The sequence below is a fragment of the Saccopteryx leptura genome, chromosome 3, assembly GCF_036850995.1.
Source record: "Saccopteryx leptura isolate mSacLep1 chromosome 3, mSacLep1_pri_phased_curated, whole genome shotgun sequence".
NCBI classification, from domain to species: Eukaryota; Metazoa; Chordata; class Mammalia; order Chiroptera; family Emballonuridae; genus Saccopteryx; species Saccopteryx leptura.
The window spans coordinates 18,727,253-18,750,767 of NC_089505.1; the positions used below are offsets into that span (position 1 = coordinate 18,727,253).

The 23,515-nt window shown below is 44.8% G+C and overlaps 1 protein-coding gene across 1 annotated transcript in view; it reads right to left on the minus strand.

Moving 5' to 3' along the window:
- SAMD5 (sterile alpha motif domain containing 5) overlaps positions 1 to 1,996 on the minus strand; it is a 48,373-nt gene extending 46,377 nt beyond the window's left edge. The window contains exon 1 of the mRNA XM_066373040.1: positions 1,199 to 1,996. Coding sequence (XP_066229137.1) covers positions 1,199 to 1,663 — 465 coding nt within the window. The 5' untranslated portion in view covers positions 1,664 to 1,996. The remainder of the gene's footprint in view (positions 1 to 1,198) is intronic.
- Between the last annotated feature and the right edge of the window lie 21,519 nt (positions 1,997 to 23,515).

Here is a 23,515-nt window from a genome sequence, read left to right on the forward strand (position 1 = left end):
AGGCCAAGACACGCCCATGTTTGGATAACCAGCCTTTCCCTTGAAGGGGGGCTGTTGAAGATCCCCTCCAGCTGTAGCATCATCTCCATGGTTACCATCGTTTCCCCCAGGGCTTCTCTACGCCTTGATTTTCCAGCTGAGCTGCCCTTTTCCGGGGTCACTCCCGGAGGGTCCCCTGTGCTTCCTCCTCTCCCTCCCTCTCCAGTCAGGCCCCCGTGCCTAGAGGGCTGGAGAAACCCACAGGAACAGATTCCGCTGGAGCAGAACTCTTGTGTGAAAGAAGACTTTCTGTGACTTCATTATTCAACACCCACGTCCATCTTTCAGCCTTTCTCACGGAGCAGCTGCTGTAACTTCTGGCTCCTTCCCTGAGGCTCCCTGCCCAGGGAATCCCTCACTTCCTGGTGCTGTGACCTCCTCTGACAAATGCAAAACCACTCACACTTTCGACAAGTCACAGCTGTACCTACCTCACCTCTTCAGGATCAATACTAAACCAAACAGGGGACTCAGCCAAGAAGACCCTGGCAGCACACGCTCAGTGGGCCCATCCTGTCTGGAGCCTTCAGCGCCTATGACCCCCTACGCTTCAGTTGAAGGAACTTATCTCAAATGGACTGTCCCTGTGTTCCGTTCACTTTCCCGTCACAATGTTGCAGTTACTGGTTCACTTTTCACATGTGCAGCAGGGCTGGGACTTGACTTTACAGAACTGAGAACAACAGAGCGTGATCTCCCACTCTTTAAAGAGAAAGAGTTCGTCAATTTGCCTTGGGAGCTCCTCAGAAAGGGTGAGGAAAAGAACGAGAAAAGGGAGGGTGGAGATAACGTGGATATTACCCCTTCTCCTGGTCCCGTCAGACCCGAGCTCCGCCACCGAGGGCATCAGGAATTGCCCTTTGCTGCCGCCGGAGAAGCGCCCGCAGCCGAGTCCCTGACAGGTGAGCCCCGCAGACCACACAGAGAGACTTGGTCACAGTTTACTATTCACATCTGGACCCAGTTCTTGTCTTACCAACCGCTAGTGACACCAGGAAGGAAGGAATAAAGAACGAGCATAGAAGAGAAGCCCAAACACCCACCGCTTCCTAGGCTCCCCACAGTCACCTGGGACGGGCTGCCCAGCCCGGGCCGAGCGGCCGGGCCGAGTCCCCTCCCACCGCGCGCCCAGCGCGCCACCCCGGCGGCGGCCCCTTACCTTGCGGGAGTACGGGGGCTTGCTCAGGTGGATGCTGTCGCGGACGAGCTTATCCCTGATCATGATCTTCAGCTTCAGCTTGGGGTAGCTCACCAGCTCCCTGCTCTGGGGGGCGGTCGCCTGGCTGCGGGGGTCCCCGCGGGCGCTCTGGCCCGGGCCGCCGCACGGCTCCCTCCGGCGGCCGGTGGAGAGGGAGAGCGCGGGCCGCGCGGGTGGCGCGGGCGGCGGCTGCGGCTCCAGCGTGAAGTAGAGGCCGGCGGCGGCGGCGTCCTGCTCCCGCAGCCGGCGGACGGCCTCCAGGACGCGGCGGCGGTGCGCGGGCGCCAGCACCCCGATGGCGTCCAGGTCCGGGTCCCCGATCTGCTTGCACACCTCCAGGTCATCGTAGCCGTTATCCACGAAGGACTCCGCGTACTGCGGCAGCTGCAGCGCTTTCAGCCACTCGTAAACTATGTTGGTGCACATGGTGGGACGAGCACCCTCCCGCGAACACCGTCCCGGAGCCCGGGCGGTACGGACGGCACCAGTTCTGGGAACTTTTAATCCTCTCCTCCAACCCGGGAAAGGGAAATGGCAGTAAAGTTTTCCTTTTAAAAGGAAGGATTTTGCCAGAAACAGGAAAGCCGTCAGAATAATCCTGAGGACGGAGAAGCGTCAAAGCGGCGAAGTGGATTCCCCGAGCAGCCGGGAGCTCGCAGGCACTGGCGGCTGGGCGAGCCGCTCCGCGCCGCCCCTGGATGCGCCGCCGCCGCCACCGCCGCCGCGGGGAGGGGCGCGCGGCGGACGCGGGAGGGGGCGGAGGCGGGCGGGGCCGGGCACACCCCTCCAACCCGCGCGGGGTCAGCGGCGCGCGGCGCAGCCCCGGACTTTCCCCTGCCCGGGCCGCCGTCCCGGGGCTGCGCAGCGCATCTGGGTTTCTGGCCGCCGCCGTGGGCGTCTGAACGCACGACCCGCGCTGGGTAGGAGGCTCCTCCGCGCAGACCCGCGGCGGTCCCGGAGCGCCTGGTCTTCCCGAGGACGTGTCACTGTTGTCCTCCCAGGGAGGAGCGGGTGTCTTCTAAACTCCCGGGCTCTAGAGGCTGCTTGGATTGCTTTTCATGTTTCTTTTTAATCCGATTCTCTAGCCCGTGGAAATCTCTGCGCTCACTTCTCCCCGAGCCTCTCTGACTCCAGCCTGCGCGCCCGCGGGCTGCCCAAGGGCAAGTCCTGCCTGCCTCACCTGGCTGGACGACGCTGTGAAGTTCCCTTCTCCTTTCCCAGTCCGCGGTGGTTCCCTCTTGCTCGGAGCCCGCAGGCCGGAGCCCCGAGGTCTGCCTGCTTCCGCGGACCGCCGCTCAGTGCCCGGAGTCACGGCGCTTTGCCCCGCGGGTGGGCGCGACGCGGAGACCGCCCGCGTCCAGCCGGCGCTGCGTGCGGCCCCTCCTCGCTGCTGCTGGGCACACAGGACGGCGGGAGGGACTGATGTTTCCTCCTGGCTCTCCCCGCCTAGGCCCCGGGATCTGCGAAAGTTTGGAATGGGCTGTACTTGCCCCTCGGTTGGCATTCCGCACGGCTCCCCACCATACTTCCTGCCCGGTCTTCTTACCCTCGTCTCCGCTGTGCTGTCTCTCCGGTCCCCCCACCCTGGATCCTGCCCGAGCGCTCCGGTGACTGTCCCCAGGGACACTTCGAAGCGTTTAGTCGTTGAGTCTGGGGAGCAGATCTCTCTCCTCCTGCCCCTAGGGCGCGTGGACGTGGCTACCTCACCACCCAGCTCGCGCTACAGGGGGCGCGCGGACATCTCCGCCCGCGGCACTTTCTCTCTAGGGAATAACAAAATCAACCGAGTTTTCCCCTCGTGTCCAGTATCTGAGCAAGCGCCCGGGGGTGGGGACAGAAGCGGCAGGTGGAACAGACTCAGTAAGAACCTCGCTTAAATTTCCCTGAGTATCTGACCGCTTCTTCTTGAGGCTGAGAGAATGTCGGTGCAGGTAACGGTTGGGCAGGTTCAGTGACTCCTCCCGTTTCGCGGAAGGGCAGTTCAGATTCGCAACTGAGCTATTGCAGGACCTGAACTGGACTTTTCCTGAAGGAGCCCGCGTGGGGGGCGAGCCAGCAGCCAGCCAGCCCTGAGCTTGAAGGTGGACAGATGATGATTTCAGTCTTTTCCAGACCTGCGCATTTGGCCTTCGGCTGTGGGAGTCCCTCTTTCCTTAAATCAGAGTAGCCTAACCCCTTTGGGGACTCAGACCCCTTCAAGAACAGACAACAGCTCTTGTTCTTTTGCCCAGGACACCACCAGATATAGGCGCGCCAAAAATATTCCCTACAGTTCCGGCGGCCGGGAGGGGGGCGGGGCTGCCTGGGTTCCCAAGCCCCAGGACCCGAGGATCCCAAATTAAGAACAGCTGGCGAAGGAACCGGGACGGGAAGGGAGGGGGACGAGGGCAAAGAGCTGTAGGACAACGCGTACCCTCCCTACTCTTCCCTTCCCTAGTCGCCCAGGACACCCCTTGGGGAACCGGAGGCGGGATCGCCAGTCCTATAGGTGTTTCTCCCCGGCGCCAGGTGGCTGGAGGCACCCAGCCCTCTCCGCTCAGCGCAGCTCGCAGCCTCTCTCTGGCCAAAGCAGACTCACAGCGCCCCCTCGCGATCGTAGGGGGGAATTTGAAAAGGCGTTGTCCAGGTACCCCGAAACTATTCAGCCCACGGGAAGCGAGCTTCAAGGCATTACATTAGTCCCCCCGCCCCCTAGACACCTTTTTAAATACGAATACTTACATCACGTTGACCTTTATACCCGATCGCTCTTTCATAGGAACCTTTTATTTTTAGGAGGAAAATAATCCTGCAGTTTGAAATATGCTGCTGAAAACAAAAGTCATAGCAGATTATTTATTTGGAATTTACTATATGTTAGACGTCCATACATCTCTCTCTCTCTCTCTCTCTCTCTCTCTCTCTCTCTGTAGTATTATTACCCAGTATCTTACAGAATAAGAAATTGAGGCACCAAAACACTAATTTGCCCCCCAAGATGTCACTGTTCACGGTGGAGCAAAGGTTAGAACTCTGGAGAAATAAATGCACTGCTTGTTGGCAGCTACCGAAGGCCCAGTCTCCAGTGCTTGCTGTGGAGCATGCCAGAGCAAGTGGCCTGGTTTTAAGAAGGGACCCATTTATTTATTTATTTATTTATTTAACTAGGAAACTTAAAACTCCAGGTTTTATTATTGTGTTATTTTCTCTCCCAGGTTGTGGGAAAAGCCCGACGAAGCTACTTGGCAGTTCTTCACTTGCTTCTATACAGGCTTTTGCCCTCTGGAGCTTAGACAGTCACCTTGTCTCATTAATCCTCAGGGAAGGCAGCAAGCATTTGTATTTCCATTTTATAATTAGGCGAACTGGTTTGGGAGAAGATGAATGACTTGCCCAAGGTCATACAGTAAATCAAGGCAGAGAAGAAAACTAACCTGCCATGTGCAAGTGTCTCTCCAACAGGAAGCACTGGTTCTCTTTTATTTATGTGCAGTGTCACTATCCAGCCGGGAAATAAAGCATCCTGGTGCTCTCTCCGAAGCCTTTTATAAATTCATCAGGTGTTAATCAGTCATAAATAAAACCTGGTCACCGCAACATCCAGAGAAAGCCTGCTGTCGGGAGCCCACGAGTGTGGACAGTAAGGATACTTTCCCAGATAGCCCTTTGCCTTCTCTGTCTCCTACACGTGTTCAGACCCTCAGGCTTCCATCTCTGTGCCGCTTGCCTTCACAAAATGGATTTCGTTCTAGGGGCTACCACATTCAATCTCAAATGCTGAACTTTTGTAGCCTGAGTGTGTCACTATCCATGGCTAAAGTCCAACGTAAAACTGGCAAGAACAGTTGGCTAATTTTAAGATTTAGAACTAGTGTTTTAGAACTAGAGGACCATTGGAGATCATCTCCAGCATTGCCTCGTGTGGAAGAAGTCAAGGCTCAGAAAGTTCAAGTGATTCACCTAAGGTCACACAGTCAATTCGTGACAGAACCGGCATGGGAACCCAGACCAGCTTTCTCCCGTGTTTTTCGCAACGCTCTGCATTACCTCACTGTTGCTGTAAGTGCCCGGCTGCTGTCAGAGGCATGCATTTACTCATCACATGTTTATTAAGTAGGCACTTGAATGCCAGGCACTGAAGCAAACAGAGTTTTTCTCCATTAATTGGAACTGGAGAAATCTCAGCATTTTAAATACATAGAGAACAAACTGCTCGCTTTATATGTTAGTTCATGAATTAGGAAGATTACAAAGGTGATGTTTTCATCTATCTCTAATTAATTATCCAAATTCCACAAACCATAACACTAGGCAAAACTTATAATTAGACTATATTTTACATCGAGACAAAAGTGTACTTTATAAAAAAAACAAGTTGCTATTATACTCGTAGACACAAATTAATTTACTCAGTACACATTGTCAAGTACCTAGAAGATTATTTTCGAGTGGCATTGCTTTATTAAAGTTGTTTCTTTTTATAAAAATTTGCAAAACATTTATCCTGCTGATTATTTTTTAATATGTTTGGGACCAGATTTTTTTTTTTTCCAGAGGGGACTTCTTACCTAATGAAAATTAATGGGAAAATGAGTTGTGGAGAAAGATTCTTTTCAGACACCACTTTGGAACTATTTTGTAATGGTAATAACTCTGGGGAAATGCCTGTTGCTACTTTCAGTGTAATAAATTAACGATAATGATATTCAGGTTTTAAATTCTAAATGTAAAAAAAAAACCCAAAAAAACAGTTTTTATACTTTGCTCAGACTCTGCAACTTGATTTAAGAAGATGGAGTGGAGTGAAAGATCATTTGTTCGGGAATTTTCTTGGTGTCACGTCAGGTCTCACACCATTTTGTTTCAAAGATAAATGTTCACACGTAGGGTGTATTAAAATTAAATTCCATTAGCATCTATTAAACATCAGTCTCCAGGGTGCCTAGCCTTGTAAAAGTCAAAGAAATATCGTATTCATCTTAAAATGCAGACCCTGCTTTGCTTCTGTTTAAACCGCGAGGTGAAACAGCATCTCCAAGGAACATATGCCACTGGGAGAAATGAGAATAATGGACTTGAGTGATGGAACAGGCAGTCTGTTCCCCGGTGACCGGGCGTGAGGCGTTGGGTTGGCAATTTAATTGGGGGGCAGGTTGAGTGGGGGCATCTGTTAATACGTCTGAGCTGTATACATTATACTGTGTGTGACAACTGGCATATGAAAGAAGGAGAAACTGGGAACAGTATGGAGCAGCAGCAGGATGCCAATAGATTATTCATTGCTATTCTAACAGGCCTTTCTTTAAGGAGGAGAAGTTAAAAAAAAAATTGTGCAAAAAGTTGGAGACCTGGAGGTCGCTAAAAGAAAGAGAGTCAAGAAAGAGTCTAGTAGTGATAGAAAATAAAAGGAGATGCATTTTTTAAAGAAATTGTTATCCTTTTAACTCTGGTAACCCTTAAACATTCTATATTTTAAAATGCACTCACAGAATGGAGATAAGGATTAGTGCAGTGTTTCCTAATGGGGAAAAAAAAAGGTAAGTGGAGTATTTTGTTAAATAACAAACAATAAGCAGCTCTTAGGAGTAGCATTAAAAAAATTTAAATCATTAAAATTAACTTAATACCTAAAAGTCAGATTATATAACCTTATTACAAGTAAAGTAATATTGACAAAAGCTATTTCAGACAAATGTAAGTTATTTGCATTACCATAACCATAAAATCACTCAATTTATGACCAAGTGTCCAAGTTGAATAATAAATATTAGTTGTTCTCATCTAACAGTTTATTTCCATTCAGGTTGTAGCACAAATTATTCCTGAGATCTCTTGGGCTCTTGATAGGATGAAAGTTGTTTCTTTTGAGTTAAGGTAAATTTATGTGTTTGTTAAATTTTTTTGCTCCTTCTTATTTGGTTTAAATTTGCTATTGAAATATTTCTAACTCTTGAACCCTTAACTGATAAGAAACCTGCGCGCAATTAGAGCTCTTAGGAAAGCCCGATCTTCTCGATCTTTGAAGAGAGGCAAGTGGAGTGCATCACAGTTTTGAAACTATCTCTGTTGAGGTCACTTATGATATATGTATGGATATGACATCCATGGAATGTCAACACAAGACCTGAGTGGAGCATCAGATCCTTAGACCAACAAAGCCCTGTTCCTAGAAGTGTGGTTGACAAACCCAGGAATAATAAATGTTTTAAATAAATCTTTAAAACTTATCAGTTTTAGCAAAGGCAAATAAATGTTAGGCTCTTTATTGGGGCTGTTCAGCTGACTGCCTGAGTGAGCCCAGACACGGGCAACTTGGACCATGGCCATGGTCTCGGACCATGCTCCCCCTCAGTGTGTCCTGGCCTCAGAGGACTTGCTGGTCAGGGGCAAGGACAAGAGGTCTTCAGGACCTGCCCCCCCACAATGTAAATGATACACTCTTTATACTGTATACTAGGCTAAATCCCAAAGGAATTAGCAATTTAAAGATTTAGGTGAAACAATATGCATATAAAAAGAAAACACACACCTATTTCTCTGTAAACCTGTGAGTAAGGAAGACAGTCTTAAGTTTGATTCAATTTCCAGAAGCAATAGGAAAAATGATCTGATCCCTTTGATCACATAAATATAAAAAACCTTTATGTGGCAAAAAAATAAAATAAAAATTACAAAACTAACTGCCTTTAGCACAGGAAAAAAAGTAAATGACACCCTGTGGGAACATTTTAGAATTTATATGACAATCAAGGGTTGGTAGGGCTAATACCAAAAAAAAAAACAACCAAAAAAAAAAATCTAAATATATAATAGAGAAGGAAACAGGCAAAAACTCTATAGAAAAATGGGCCAACATTCCCAGTAAAAATGCAAATGAGTGTTAAATTTAAAACATTCCCTACATTCCTCAAAATAAAGAAATGCACATTCAGACTATACCGAGAGACCATTTTTTTCCTATCAGATTAGCAAACCTCCAGAAGTTGAGCGACAAACTATTGGCAGTGAGGACGTCGAGCATCATACATTCTCATAGACTGAGAGTAAAAATGCAAAGTGATACTAACTCTGTGTTGCTGAGAGTCAGTCAAAAAAATGAAGAGAATTGTGAACCTGGTGCTGAATAGTTGAAAAGACAAATAGGGGGTAAATCCCTACCCCCACTCGCAGCATTCCAGATGTGGTACCGTTAGGAAGTAGCTATCAGCTTCCGTAAAGGAAGTAAAGGGAGAGAGGCTGGGATTACTAGGATAGAGAAACTTGGAAGAAGAGCCTTGCCTTCTGACAGAGGCAAGCCGTTTCTGTCTGTTCGGTTAGGAGAAAAGGACGCCGGGATGTTGGGATCAGGCCTCTGAGGAAGGGGTCGAGGTTTCTCAGGAGTTCTAAGGAGACGCCTCAGAACATAGCTTTCTGAGGGGGGTGGCTGACCAGCTGGGGTTGTTACCTCAGCAAGAGGGTTCTAGGAGAGTAGAAAATTAGAAACTGTAATTTACCCTTACTGGAAAAAACCTGTTGCACGGTGATCCTGACAGGAAGAAGGAACGAAGCAGCAAGCAGCAAGCACCTCCTTCTTTATCCTGTGTTGCAGTCAACCTCCAGCTCGTTTGGGCCAAAACTCACCAGGGAGACAGCTGGTAAAGCAGAAATGTGATGCGCTGAGTCCCAGCGCCAGCACCTTAAAGTGGAGGAGAAACTGAGGGGTGGAGAGATGAGAACACGAATTACTGAATAACCAGCACAACCCTGGTGGAGGGGATTTGACAAGATCCAGCAAGTTTAATCTCCAGTTGCCCTTTGATTTAACTTCTGGGAATTTATTCCAAAGATACATCTGGCCAAGTTTTTTTTTTTAATTTAAGTATGCAGAAGGATATTCAAAAGGATATTCATTAGAGCATTCTTTGTAATACCTACATATTGTAACCAGCCCAAATATCCATTAATAAGGGACTGATGGAATATGCTATGACTAATCAATTACAATGGCATATTTGGCTACTGTTAAAAGAAATGAAGACTATCTCTACACACTGGCATGGAGTGATCTCCAGGATATACCGCTACCTGAAGGAAAAAAAAAAAAAGCGAGATGGGAAAAGTACTTCGAGTGTGTTACTCTCTACTTAAGGAGGAAGAGGGGTGACTGCACACAACCACAGGAACAAATAGAAAACTGTTTTCAGTAACGAGACTGTTGTTTTTCATATTTGAATGATTATGCAGAGATTATGTGAATAGTGTGGTATAAATCAAATGAATTGGTTTCATTGAGATATAAAATTTTGGCAGAATTGCAAGGAGATCAAGTTGTAAAATCAATGAGATTTAAAAACAAAACTCTGTTGTCCTAAACTTTAGTTTGAAATGTCAATATGAACTTTATTATGTATTTTATCTTTAAAATAACACACACACACATTTTCTTAGCTGTGTCTACAAAAAGATTTAAAAACAAGAAATCAATAAATGACCCAAAAGTATTAAGACCTCTAGCACCCAAATTGTGTTCTCTGATATTATTTTCCCCTACATAGTCCCATAAAGAAACGCCTGATTCTAGATGTGATGAAGGAAATGCAATTAGTCAAAAAAATTTTGTCCTACAAGAAGGCAAGGTATCTTTCAAAGACTGCTAGACATTCCAAAAAAACTCATGACCTGATCGGAACAAGCTCCCACCAGACAAAAATAGAATAATTTAATCATTATTAATAAGGATCATAATTTAATGAATTGATCAAATATGTTTAAACACATAAGTGCTATGATATTTTAATAAAACCCTAATTGGTGAGCTTTACAGAATGTTGGGGAACCACTTTATTTTTTTTATTTTATTTTGTATTTTTCCAAAGTGAGAAGCAGGGGGGAGGCAGACAGACTCCCTCATGCGCCTGACCGGGATCCACCGGCATGCCCACCAGGGGTGATGCTCAGCCCCTTTGGGACGTTGCTCCACTGCAATCGGAGCCATTCTAGCACCTGAAGTAGAGGTCATGGAGCCATCCTCAGCACCTGGGCCAACTTTGCTCCAATGGAGCCTTGGTTGCAGGAGGGGAAGAGAGAGATAGAGAGAAAGGAGACAGGGAAGGATGAAGAAGCAGAAGGGTGCTTCTCCTGTGTGCCCTGACTGGGAATCGAACCAGGGACTTCCACACCCGGGCCGATGCTCTACCGCTGAGCCAACCAGCCAGGGCTCGACTTATTTTTTTTTTAATGGTACGTAAAGGGAATGAATCAAGTACTCTTTCTGCTTTTCCTATATAGTTCAATCCTCAGGAAACAAAATCATTGATGAGTAGACATTTCTTTATAGAAGCATCCCAGCTAAGAAATCAGAATATCACTAACAACTTCTAAGTCAGCAATGGATCTACCAGTAGATAGATCTCAAAGTAAGATTCCCTGAGACTCTTTTATGGGTACTGCAAGTCCAATACTATTTTCATGGCAATACTAAGATGTTATTGGCCTTTTTCATTGTGTTAACATTCACACTGATGGTACAAAATCAGTGGTGGGCCAAACTGCTGGTGGTTCAGCACCAAGCAAGGCAGTGGCCCCAGCTGCACCATTAGTAGTCATTCCATTGTCTACCACCACATGCTGCAAGGAAAAAAGCAGGCCATTATTACCTAAGAGTGTCCCAATGAAGCAGTAAAAATGATTAATTTCATTAAATTTTTTTTATTTATTCATTTTAGAAAGGAGAGGGAGAGACAGAGAGAGAGAGGAGAGACAGAGAGAGAGAGAAGGGGGGAGGAGCTGGAAGCATCAACTCCCATATGTGCCTTAACCAGGCAAGCCTAGGGTTTCGAACCAGCGACCTCAGCATTTCCAGGTTGACGCTTTATCCACTATGCCACCACAGGTCAGGCAATTTCATTAAATCTTGTTTGAGTGCTTTAAAAAAATTCTGTATGATAAAATGGGAATATGTATAAAGTCCTTATGCTGAACACTGACCTCTGATGACCCTCTCCTTGAAAACAGTGGTGATTGAGTTGTCAGCTAAATGAGCCACTTTTCACGGGACACAATTTTTCCCTTAAGGAACTACTGGCAAAAATTATGGTTATTCTGGTTTTTGTATTTCGCAGGTATCTTCTTGAAAATAAATGAAGTAAACCTGAAACTTCAAGTAAACCACTGATAATATTTGTTGTGTTTAAAATTAAGGTTTTCAAATAAAAATCAGAATTTTGGAAAATTTGAACTTGCCACCACGAACTTGACAGTTTCCTAATTCTTATAGGCTTTTAAAAAAATAACATATATTACCTGACTAGGTGGTGGCATGTTGGATAGAGTGTCAACCTAGGATACTGAGGACCCAGGTTGGAAACCCTGAGGTTGCCAGCTTGAGCATGGGCTTACCAGTTTGAGTGGGTGGTCGCTGGCCTGGGCGTGGAATCATGGACATCATCCTGTGGTCGCTGGCTTGAGCCCAAAGGTTGCTGGCTTGAAGCCCAAGGTTGCTGGCTTGAGCCCAAGGTCACTAGCTTAAGCAAGGGGTCACTGGCTTGTCTGGAGCTCCTGGTGAAGGCACATATGAGAAAGCAATTAATGAACAACTAAGGTGCCTCAATGAAGAATTGATGCTTCTCATTTCTCTCCCTTCCTATCTGTCCCTGTTCTGTCTGTCTGCCTGTCTCTCTCTCAAAAAAATAAATAACAAATTATTATTAATGTGTTTTTTGATGTTGAATAATGAAATTGTGTACATTTGAAAGATCTACATATATCAGTGACTCAATATTTTCCAAATAATATCACAAAATCATGCAGTGATCTATTACAACAGCAAAATAATCCAGTGGAATTTAATGTAGCAGAATAGAAAAAGTTCATTGACATAGTTTCAGATTTCACACAGCAACTAACATTTAAGAAACTACCACATGTCCAGTTTTGATATAGTATCAAGTAAGATTATCTACAACAATCTGAAAAGGGTATTAAAATAATCCTTACAACTCCTACTAGACATGATATTGGATTTCTTGATGCACTTCAGCTAAAGCAACAGATTGAATACATACAGCAGCAGAAAGAAGAAGCCTGTTATCTTATGGTCTATTAAAACAGACATCAAAAAGATTTTTGATAATGTAAAACAGTACTTCCCTTCTTATGAATTTTTTATTTAAAAAGTAGTTATTTCCCATAAAACATGTTATTTATGTCAACATGTAAAAGTTTGTCATTGTTATTTTGAACACATAAATATTTTAACATTGTCACAGTTTTGTTTTGTTTTGTTTTGTGTATTTTTCTGAAGCTGGAAACGGGGAGAGACAGTCAGACAGACTCCCGCATGTGCCCGACCGGGATCCACCTGGCACGCCCACCAGGGGCGACGCTCTGCCCACCAGAGGGCAAAGCTCTGCCCCTCCGGGGTGTCTCTCTGCCGCGACCACAGCCACTCTAGTGCCTGGGGCAGAGGCCAAGGAGCCATCCCCAGCTCCCGGGCCATCTTTGCTCCAATGGAGCCTTGGCTGCGGGAGGGGAAGAGAGAGACAGAGAGGAAGGAGGGGGGGGGTGGAGAAGCAAATGGGCGCTTCTCCTATGTGCCCTGGCCGGGAATCGAACCGGGGTCCCCCGCACGCCAGGCCGACGCTCTACCGCTGAGCCAACCGGCCAGGGCAACATTGTCACAGTTTTAATATCTAATATAATAAGTATCAATAGAGAAAATCCACACAACAAAAGCTCTGTAGGATCCTCAATTTTTAAGAGTGTAATACCTTTGTAAGATAAAAAGTTTGATAACTGCTGATCAAATTAATATCAGTGAGTGACAACATCACAAAAAAGAGAGAAATTCAGACATTATTACTTGCTATTGAAAGTAAACACTATCTATAAAGTAGTTTTGCCAAAAATCTGCTTTGATCAAATCTACTTCCAGCCTGAATCTGATCAAAGCCCTACTACCAATTTATAGGCAATTTTAACAAACACGTGGGAGATGCAATCAGCAAAATCCAGACCGAGGAAGGAAGGTTAAGCAGAGAAAAATGGCCTGGTTTCTTGAGCAAAAACAGTAAAGGGTGGCAAGAGACATAAAAGGCAGATCAACCAATTTTAAAATATAGATCTTTCCTGGAACCTGATTCAAGCAAACATCATTAAATACTGTTATAAGAAAATGAGGAAAGGATGAACAGTGACTAGATATGTGTTGATACTACAAAATTATCGCTAGTTTTTAGGCAGGATAATGGCATTGCAGTTATGAGGGTTTTCCTTTTTTTGTTTTTTTGTTTTTTTAGGTGAAGATAGTGACGCAGATTCCCACATGCACCCCAACCGAGATGCATCCAGAATCCCCATCTGGGGCCAACAGAGTGCTGAGCTATTTTCAGCACCTGAAGCTGATGTGCACCCAGGGCCTTTTTCAAACCAATCAAGCCACTGGCTATAGGGAGGGAAGAGGGAGAAAAGAGAAAGGGGTAGGAGTAGCAGCAGACGGATGCTTCCCCTGTGTGCCATGACTGGGAATCAAACCCGGGACGTTCATACACCGGGCCAACACTCTATCTGCTGAGCCATCAGCCAGGTCTGGGTTTTCCATTTTTAATGCTGATATTCTACATTTTAGAGATGAAATTTTTACAGATGAAATAATATAATGCCTGATATTTGCTTCACAATATTCTGTGAAGTTAAGAGGTGGTAATGCATGAAACAAGACGAGCCATGAATTAAATGTTAAAGCTGAGTGATATTAAACTGGGTTTATTATACTATTCTCTTTAATATTTTATATGTTTGCAAATATCCACTGTAACAAATTAACAAACATGTAGGTGATGCAAACATCACATTGTTCTGTGGCATGACTTGCAACCCTGTAGACCAGTGGTAGTCAACCTGGTCCCTACCACCTACTAGTGGGCATTCCAGCTTTCATGGCGGGTGGTAGCAGAGCAACCAAAGTATAAATAAAAAGATCTGTTTAACTATAGTGAGTTGTTTTATAAAGATTTATTCTGCCAAAGTTAGCGAAAATGCGACATAAAGTACTTGGTAAGTAATTATTATTATATGCTTTAACTTGCTGTAACTCTGCTTTATAAATTTTATAAAGTAAAGTTACTTCCCTACTTTATAAGCCATTACTGTGGAACTGGTGGGTGATTAGAAAATTTTACTACTAACAGAGAAACAAAAGTGGGCGGTAGGTAGAAAAAGGTTGACTACCCCTGCTGTAGACGAACACAAGATGGCCTGTTGTCATTAAAACAGAGCACTCAGGGCCCTGGCCAGTTGGCTCTGTGGTAGAGCATTGGCCTGGTGTGCAGGAGTCCCAGGTTCGATTCCCGGCCAGGGCACAAAGGAGAAGCGCCCATCTGCTTCTCCACCCCTCCCCCTCTCCTTCCTCTCTGTCTCTCTCTTCCCCTCCTGCAGCCCAGGCTCCGCTGGAGCAAAGTTGGCCCAGGCACTGAGGATGGCTCTATGGCCTCTGCCTCAGGCGCTAGAATGGCTCTGATTGTGGCAGAGCGACGCCCTAGATGGGCAGAGCATCACCCCCTGGTGGGCATGCCAGGTGGATCCCGGTCGGGCGCATGCGGGAGTCTGTCTGACTGCCTCCCCGTTTCCAACTTCAGAAAAATACAAACAAACAAACAAAAAAAACAGAGCACTCAGGTCTCATGGAATGAGAATGACAATGGCAGGGATTAGAGATATTATGTAGAGGTCACAGAGGCTCTAACTGGAACTGTGAATGGAGCTTTATATCAAAGAACATGATCAGTGTCCCATGCACAGTAGGGCAGAACTAGAAATGAAAAATTGGAAAATACTTTATGTTATTGATTTTTTTTTTTTGTCTTTTAATATTTATTGAGTGCCTGCTATGTTTCAGGCCCTGTTCAAAGCATGGAGATACAGCCTGACTAGGCTGTGGCGCAGTGGATGGAGTGTTGGACTGGGATGCGGAGGACCCAGGTTCGAGACCCCAAGGTCGCCAGCTTGAGCGCGGGCTCATCTGGTTTGAGCAAAGCTCACCAGCTTGGACCCAAGGTCGCTGGCTCAAACTCGGGGTTACTCGGTCTGCTGAAGGCCCGCGGTCAAGGCATATATGAGAAAGCAATCAATGAACAACTAAGGTGTCAACGAAAATCTAATGATTGATGCTTCTCATCTCTCCATTCCTGTCTGTCCCTATCTCTCTCTCTCTGACTCTCTCTCTCTGACTTAAATAAGTAACTTATTTTAGCAGAAGACAAAAAATGTGAAGGAAAAGAAAGTAATGAAAAATCATCATGAAATATTTGGGAGAAGGAGTGAGAAGAGGGAACAGCAAATGCACAGGTGCTGAGGCAGCAGCCACGGGGCACGTCTGGGGAGAAGCAAGCAGGCCTGAGCGCTGGAGCAAAGTGGGAAGGGCGGCGGCGGCTGGAATTAGGGAGAGAGGCGGGACCAGCTCACCATCAGGACAGTGGAGCTGGTTCCAAATGCCACAGGAAGCCACGAAGGGTTCTCAGCAGGAAACAGGAGCTGATTCACGATTTAGCAGGACTATGCTGGCTGCTCCATGGAGCGGAGACCAGGAACGGAGAGGAGAAGCGGTGAGGCCTCTTAGGAAACTACTTCCGTGGGCCTTGCAAGGCCTTGGAGAGGAACCGAGCCTGACTCCTACATTCTTGGCTTGAGCAACTGGGTGAACTGGTTGCCACGTTCTGAAGCGGAGAAGACCGGAAAAGAGGGAGTGGGGAGAGAGGATGGAGAGAAAGCAGGGGCCTTCATTTGCACAAATCAAGTTCCATGTGCCTAGCAGATGTCTTAAGAGGGCTTGTCAAGATGGGTGTGCGGCTAGGAAAGAGCACCATGGCAGAAATAGAAACGGGGCCGTTTCCGTATAGAGTTGGTGTTGAAGGTCATAGGGTAACTTGAGATTAAAGAAGGCCAAGAATGAGAACTCAGGGCGCCCCAGCCTGGAGAACCTGGAAGGGCCTCTGAGAAGCCCAGGAGGAAACGAGAAGGAGCAGGCAGTGAGTAGGGGTCCGGAGACTGAGGCTAAATCTCTTTCAAGAAATGAATGAGCAACTGTGTCCATTGCTGCTGAGGGGTCCAGGGAGATGAGGACTGGAACTCACTTTGGACTGGGCGGCCGGGAGAGCAGTTTCTGGCCTCCCCAGGGGCAGTGTCAGCGGTGGTGGGCTCAGGAGAGAGTGAGGGGAGGAATCAGAGGTGACAATAGAAGCAGCTTCAGTAAGCAGTAGAGATATGAGGAATCAGAAAAAAGGGGCAAGGGCTAGAGAAGGATGAGTGGTGAAGGAAGGGTGGTTCTAGTGGTGGGAGGAATTACTGCGTGGGGGGCTAGAGCGCGGAAGGATCCAGGAGGAGCGGGGAACAGGTGATGCCGGAACAGAGCCCGTGGGGGGCCTGAGGGGATGGAATCCAGGCACGAGGAGAGGGACTGGTCTTGCTTAGAAACCCAGTGGGTTCCTCTCGTGCGTTACCGGCCAAGTCTGTGGGGCAGTGGACTTGGTGCTGGGAGGATGTGGAAGTTCTATTCTGATGGAAAACCAAAGGCGAGGTCATCTGCTGAGGAAGAGGAGGAGGGCCAGGGAGACAGGAGATGATGCAGAAATGATCGTCGTAGAGAGTGGGAGAGCGAACTGACTAGAGAAATAGGTCAGGGATGCCGGGAGCCCCGGGGTCACATCGGAGGCTGATGGTTGTAAATTTAATAAGCCCGTCAGCAGGGCGGTGTTTTCTCCTTCAGCAGCACGGAGGTGCTCGGGCGCAGGGGCAGAGCTGGCTAAGGGTTTATTTTAACAGAACCATGACTTAGAAAAAAGCCAGAGTAAAACCTAAGAGAGGATTGACATATAAGACATAAAAAACTGAAACAATCTAACAAACGGAGAAGTTGACAGTCTTTCTGTACAGTGATTTTTCAACCTTTTTTTTCCATGGCACAAACACACACTAATTACTAAGGTCAGTGCCCCTGACTAAATACAACCATTTTCATCTCATGGCACAAATAAATTAGTTACTAAAGGAGAAGAGGTCAGAGCCCCTTTTTCTTTAGTAATTAGTTTATGAGTGCGTGAGAAACAAAGGTTGAAAATCATTCTAGCATATACCACAGCAAGAATTGGTCTAGTTGATCAAATAAGCTGATAAAAACTCCTTTGTGTAGGGCTACAAATTTTTAAAGGATTAGTATAAATAAAATATCTACCAAAACCATACTGGTAACTTTCTTGATTCAGAAGACGATGTGATACCTTGGGGTTATAATTAGGAGCACCAATTATTGTACTAGTTAAAAGAGGTACCACTCTTGACATTAGAGAGACGAAGAAAGGGCAACTATACTTGATAAAATTCCAGAGAACCCAAATTACGTGTGAGATCACCTTAATATAACTTCTCACCTTGAAAATGCTGCAGAAAAGGAGGTCCCAGGACTCAAAAGTCTTCCCCCAGAGCCTCAGACGAGTAGTATAGACAGGAAAAGGTGGTTTATAAGTCAGTGTGAACACAGGGAGACACAAATTTTAGGTACAAAGGAAATAAATGCGCACAAAAGCTATGTGAAAGGAAGAGTTTCTTCTTCAAATTTTATTGCACTAATTCTATACTTAGAAATAATGGGAAATGACTTTAGGCATTTTTTTCTCTCCAAAAAATTCTGAAATATTATGCTTTGGGTTGATAGAGGGGAGATGGATATACTTAGAAAAATCACCATGCAATATTTATATAATAGAAAAGCTAATAAAGTAGACTGTTTCAAAAGAAGTCTAAATTTAAGATCTTTGAAAAAACTGTGTTTTCCACAAAGTTCTGTGACACTAGTGGAGATAGTTGTTTAAATTTTTTTGACAAAAATCTTAGGGTGCCCATTAAAACAGAAACTTTATGAGGAAAATACTAGATGATAAATAAGACTAGAGTGATAAATTATGTAACTTTATAGAACTTACGTCCATATATCTTTTAGTTTCTTGTGAAATTTCCAGGTAAGGGTGTATTTCTTTGACACAAATCATGTCAATGATAGTATGTGGCAGAAAGATATAGGGTTGTCCTTTTCTTTAAAATACAGAGCTCCAACTCATTCAAAGGAACATTTTTGTGATATCATGAGCCAAAGGAATTACCTAAAGGTTAAAAAAAAATACTGCCTTACACAGTCCAGAGTAATCTATAAGTGAAATACTTTAACTTGGCTTCTTTTAGTAAAATTCCATTTTTTCCTGTAATAGTATATCACATTCTAAATTTCCCTTTCTTAGAGATATTTCAAGTGTCCTGCAATCAAGCTAAGACCAAAGGAAGTTCAAATTACTCTCCGTAGATAAGTAGAAAAAAAGATCATTCATTTCTGAATATTAATACAGATTACTGAGCTCTTTTGAAGACAGCATTGAAATATAAAATGTCAGACCCCGCAGCCCATGCTTCGTCTCCTCCTGACCCTGCTGCAAGGGACATCGAGCTCTTCTGTCATCCAAACCTCTCCTGGCCTTGGGAACACCACACTGATTTCCTTCCTGCTGCTAAACCTTTCTTACTGAGCCTCGTCCTCTGGGCCTAATTTGGCGGATGACTACCCTTCTCTGATTGCTAAATAAGCCTATTTTCCATACGTCTTTTCAGTGTAACTTTCTTCCCCATGGAATTCACTGATTCACTTACCATGACTCAAAAGCTATAGCTGCGAGTACATGGCCAAACTTTCTCTTTTGCTTTAAACCCAGAGTTCTACATTGTCTGAAGGACAAATGCACAGGAATGTCTCGCTACCAATTAAATTGATCATTCTATTCCATCTACCCCAAACAGTCATCTTTCCTCCCCAGATGGTTCTTTGTCCTCTGTTTTCTGCTTATTCGAGTCAACAACCTTGTGCCTGGAGCCTGTGCCAGGCGTTGTCAAAGGTCCTCTGGACATGAAGGCCATTCATTCCTTGTCCTGGGTCTCCGTTCTGCACAGCAGGAAGCACAGAGGCCTAAACACGATGATAACCGCATAATTAAGTGCTCAAGGGTCCATCAGAGAATGCAGAGCTGGAGGTGCCTAGCCAGTTTCACGCTGGGCAGCTGGGCCTGCAGCCTATAGGCAGTGACGAGCTATCTGACTGGGAGTTTTAGACACTGATGCCAATGCGAAGAGTAGGCTGGAAATGCCAAGTTTAATACATACACAACAGAGTACGAGTGTTTGGTATGTTTATATTGGTATCTAGAGGACTTCATGCATTGCTGGGGGCGGGGGGACAGTGCTACAGACTGGTGTAAAGATTCAGCAATTCCACTCCAGTGGATTTAGGAATATTTAAAAAATTCTCCCAAAGTCTTTAAGTTTGTGCATTGCAATGTTATTAGTGGTGATAGGGCCTTGGAGCAACCTGGTGTTTATCACTGGACAGGTGGGTAGGTAACAATATGGCCGGTCCACAGCATGGCATCATACCCAGCAGTCAGGAGGTATAATGGAGGGAACACAAAACAAGGAACCGGGAACACAGCATTTCAAATGGAAGGTACAGATAAGAATTTCAGAGAGGGTCAGGAGGCGGCGGCATCTGCAGCTTGACATCTCTAACACAGGCTTGGTACAGAAGGCGTGAGGTGGGAGGTGGATGTTTCTATGCTCTTGATTTATCCTCCAACTTGAACAAGATTTGTTCAGGGACTGGGCTTCTTTCTTAAACCTTGGTAGTTCCTTTGGTACTGATTTAAAAGGAAATTATCAGTAGCTACTGACACATAAAATAACGAGGTTATAACCACTGTATGAATGTAGGCTGGGAACACTCCAGGACGGGACAGCGAATCACACGGTGTATAGAAAAAGAAGTGACTGGCTTTGAAGGAAAGCTTGTGGCGTGTTGTTGAAACCGGGCACAAGGTTGTTGACTCGAACAGTGAAACATGCTCACGTGTTTCACTAGGCCACAGAGGTTAGGGTGACAGAAGAGCTCGATGTCCCTTGCAGCAGGGTCAGGAGGAGACGAAGCATGGGCTGCGGGGTCTGACATTTTATATTTCAATGCTGTCTTCAAAAGAGCTCAGTAATCTGTATTAATATTCAGAAATGAATGATCTTTTTTTCTACTTATCTACGGAGAGTAATTTGAACTTCCTTTGGTCTTCACTTGATTGTAGGACACTTGAAATATCTCTAAGAAAGGGCTCAAGATCGTCAGCATCTGCAGCTGAGAATTACTTGCGATGATTCATATGTATCCTCCCACTGCCACCACCAAACCTTGTCATTCCAGACTCTGCTCCAGTCACCCTGTCCTCTTCATGACATTTTCTGTAGTGGATCCTTCATCAGACGACCTACCGCAGAGGACTGGGATCCATGGGGAGGTGATTCACAACATGGCTAAGTATCTGCCTTTCAGTTCTAATGCCTGGTGTAGCATCCTGACTCTCAACCTCTAGAGTTACACGGCCTTGGGCAAGTTACTGACCTTCTCAAAGCCAGAAGATTTCCTCTTTAAAATGACATGATGCCTATAGCACTTACTTCCTAAGGCTTCTGGAAGAAATTGTATTAGATAAATCAGGTCAAGTGCTTAGAATGGTGTTCAACACATAGTAAGAGCTCCACAAATGTTGATGAACAGTATTATTACTATTATTATTATAAAGCTTCTTGAGAGGCAAACTAGACTTTATAGCTTTGCACACATAGCACCAAGCCAAGTTCACTTGATATCAGTTGAAGCTGAAACTTATTTGTGTATATAGGATTTATGCTGATTTTTCTCAAATATAGTTCTGGTGTAGGAACTAATGAGGCCTTAAGAATAAGTTAAACAACAGACTACACGCTTTCTTTCAAAGCCAGTCACTTATTTTTTTATACACCGTGTGATTCACTGTCCCGTCCTGGAGTATTCCCATTCTACACATTCAACAATGGTTATAACCTCGTTATTTTATGTGTCAGTAGCTACTGATAATTTCCTTTTAAATTAGTACCAAAGTAACTACCAAAGTTTAATAAATTTTGGTACAAACAGTTCCATCTATGTGAACATGGACAACTGAGGCAGGGATTGGCAAACGTTTTTCTGTAAAAGGCCAGAGTGTAAATGTCTTATGCTTTGTGTTCTAGATAAATATCTGAAAACACTCCACCAAGCAGAGTAAAATGGATTTCTCCCCTCTAAAAAAATAACTGTCACCATGTACACGCTTGTATTATATTTCACAGAAATGTCTCTTGTGTAAGTGAAGAGGGAACACGTCCACATGTTTTCGTGATCCAAAGTTAGCCTTCTCTCCACAGGCCATAACAGGGCTTACTGAGGACCACCTGGAGGACCAGGGTCTTTCAAGGTCCTTGCACATTTGTTCTTTGTTGCAAAGCCCAAGGCCGTGACCAGTGCCTTTGCCTTATGACAGCGCTAATTTCATTTTATAGTTGACTATGTGGGTTGATGTTCACTACCGGAATACAGCGAAATAGATGGGATAAAAGGAAGAGGTGAGAGGTAAGACTTGACAGAGAATTCTTTTTCTTATTTTCCCCTGAGTGGTGGCGATGAAAGATAATTAGAGGTAGAGCAGTGAGGAATTTGAAGAGGTGAGAGCTATAGAAATAAAGACAACTCTATCCATCTTTAGAAGCATCATCGACAGCCCTCCTTGATAGTTTTTTAAACATGAAAGGCAGTGATTGTCCCTCTGAATTTGACAAGTTCTTTAAGCACCTGCAAGATGAAGTGGTAGAAGAATGTGGATCTCCCGATGTATGTCATATTCTTTGTGGAGCAGGGGAGAGCTGTTTGGTCCTTTGGCAATTCTTAGCTCTACTAGCGGCATTGAAAGGGGAAGGTCAAGTTTAAATTGCAGCAGTTTCTTGACAATAAAATGAAAATAAACGTGGTAAAAATAACACTTCCCTGACAACAACAACAAAATATATATATTTGCAAACTTCTTAAAAGTATAGCAATTTCAGTTCAGCCATGTTCAAAAAGCATCGCCTCACCAGAGACATTTAAATAAAACTGAATAGAAATGTTAACATTCCATTATGAAAAGTTGGAAAGTAACAAGTATATCAAGATTTCACTGGGGAAAAGGGAAATTACTGCAGAGTACAGCAGAAAAAAAAATCATGTTATTGTCTGATAATTTAATAATTCTAATTATCAGGCAAATCTGGACAGGAAGGAATAGCACTGACACGCTGAGATGATTTCTGAAGGGTAAGGTTATGAATAAATTTTAATTTCTGTTTTATACTTTTCTGTATTTTTTTTTCAATTTTTGGCAATTATATTCATAGGTAAACACAAATAGATAACAAATGGATGAATAAATAGTCCTTTCTTAATACTCATATTATCTCAGGGATTACCTTCTCTGGGAAAACTTCCTAATCCTTAGAGACCCCATGCTTCTAAATCTGGAGTGGGGACTACAGTCGAGTCGCCTCCAGGTAGGATGCTGCCCTGCCCCCAGCCAGGAAGCCTCACCCCTCCTATCTCCGTGTGCCACATCCAGGAAAGAGGATAAAAGGGAGCAGATGCCCCCTCCTTTAGACCTAGCAGGGGTTCCAACCACACCAGCCCGGACCACCTGTTCTCCCGCGACCCCACCCCTCACACGCCATAGGAACCCGAGCCCGGGTCCTCTCCCAAAGACCTTAATCATGCAAATAGGAAATGTTTTCACACCCTGTTCAGCTGTGTGCATGGGGGGTGGCATTATCAGTTTTGACACTGGAACCAAAGTTATGGGTGGGGGCCCCTTCTACTTTTTCAGAATAGTCATGACAAGAACACTTCTTGTTCTATATTCCCATAATATCCTACCTTTTCATTTCCTTCACATCATTTTTGGAAGGACAAAAATATTGTTCAGTTTATCAACTTGTTCTTTTGGGGTTCATACTTATGTCTTTTTGAGAATTTTTGCCAGAGGCAGGGTCACAAAGGTCTTCTCCTGTGTTTTCTTCTAGAAGTTTTGTGGTTGTAGCTTTTATACTTGGATCTATGAGCCATTTCAATTTTATTTTATTTTTTTGTATATAGTGAGGTAAAGGTCAAAGCTGACATTTTTTTTCTTATTCTTTTGCCTACCACCCAAAGTCAAATTATCTTCTGTAAAGTTTACAGTTTTACATATGAGCATTCAATTTTTTCCAATACCGTTTATTGAAAAGATTGTCCTTTCCCCATTGAATTGTCATGACATCTTTGTTGAAAATCTATTGGCCATGCATGTGTGGGCCTAATTCTGAACTATCCTATTTCAGTAAGTTTATATATCTACATCTAGACCAACTTCAAACTGTCTTGAT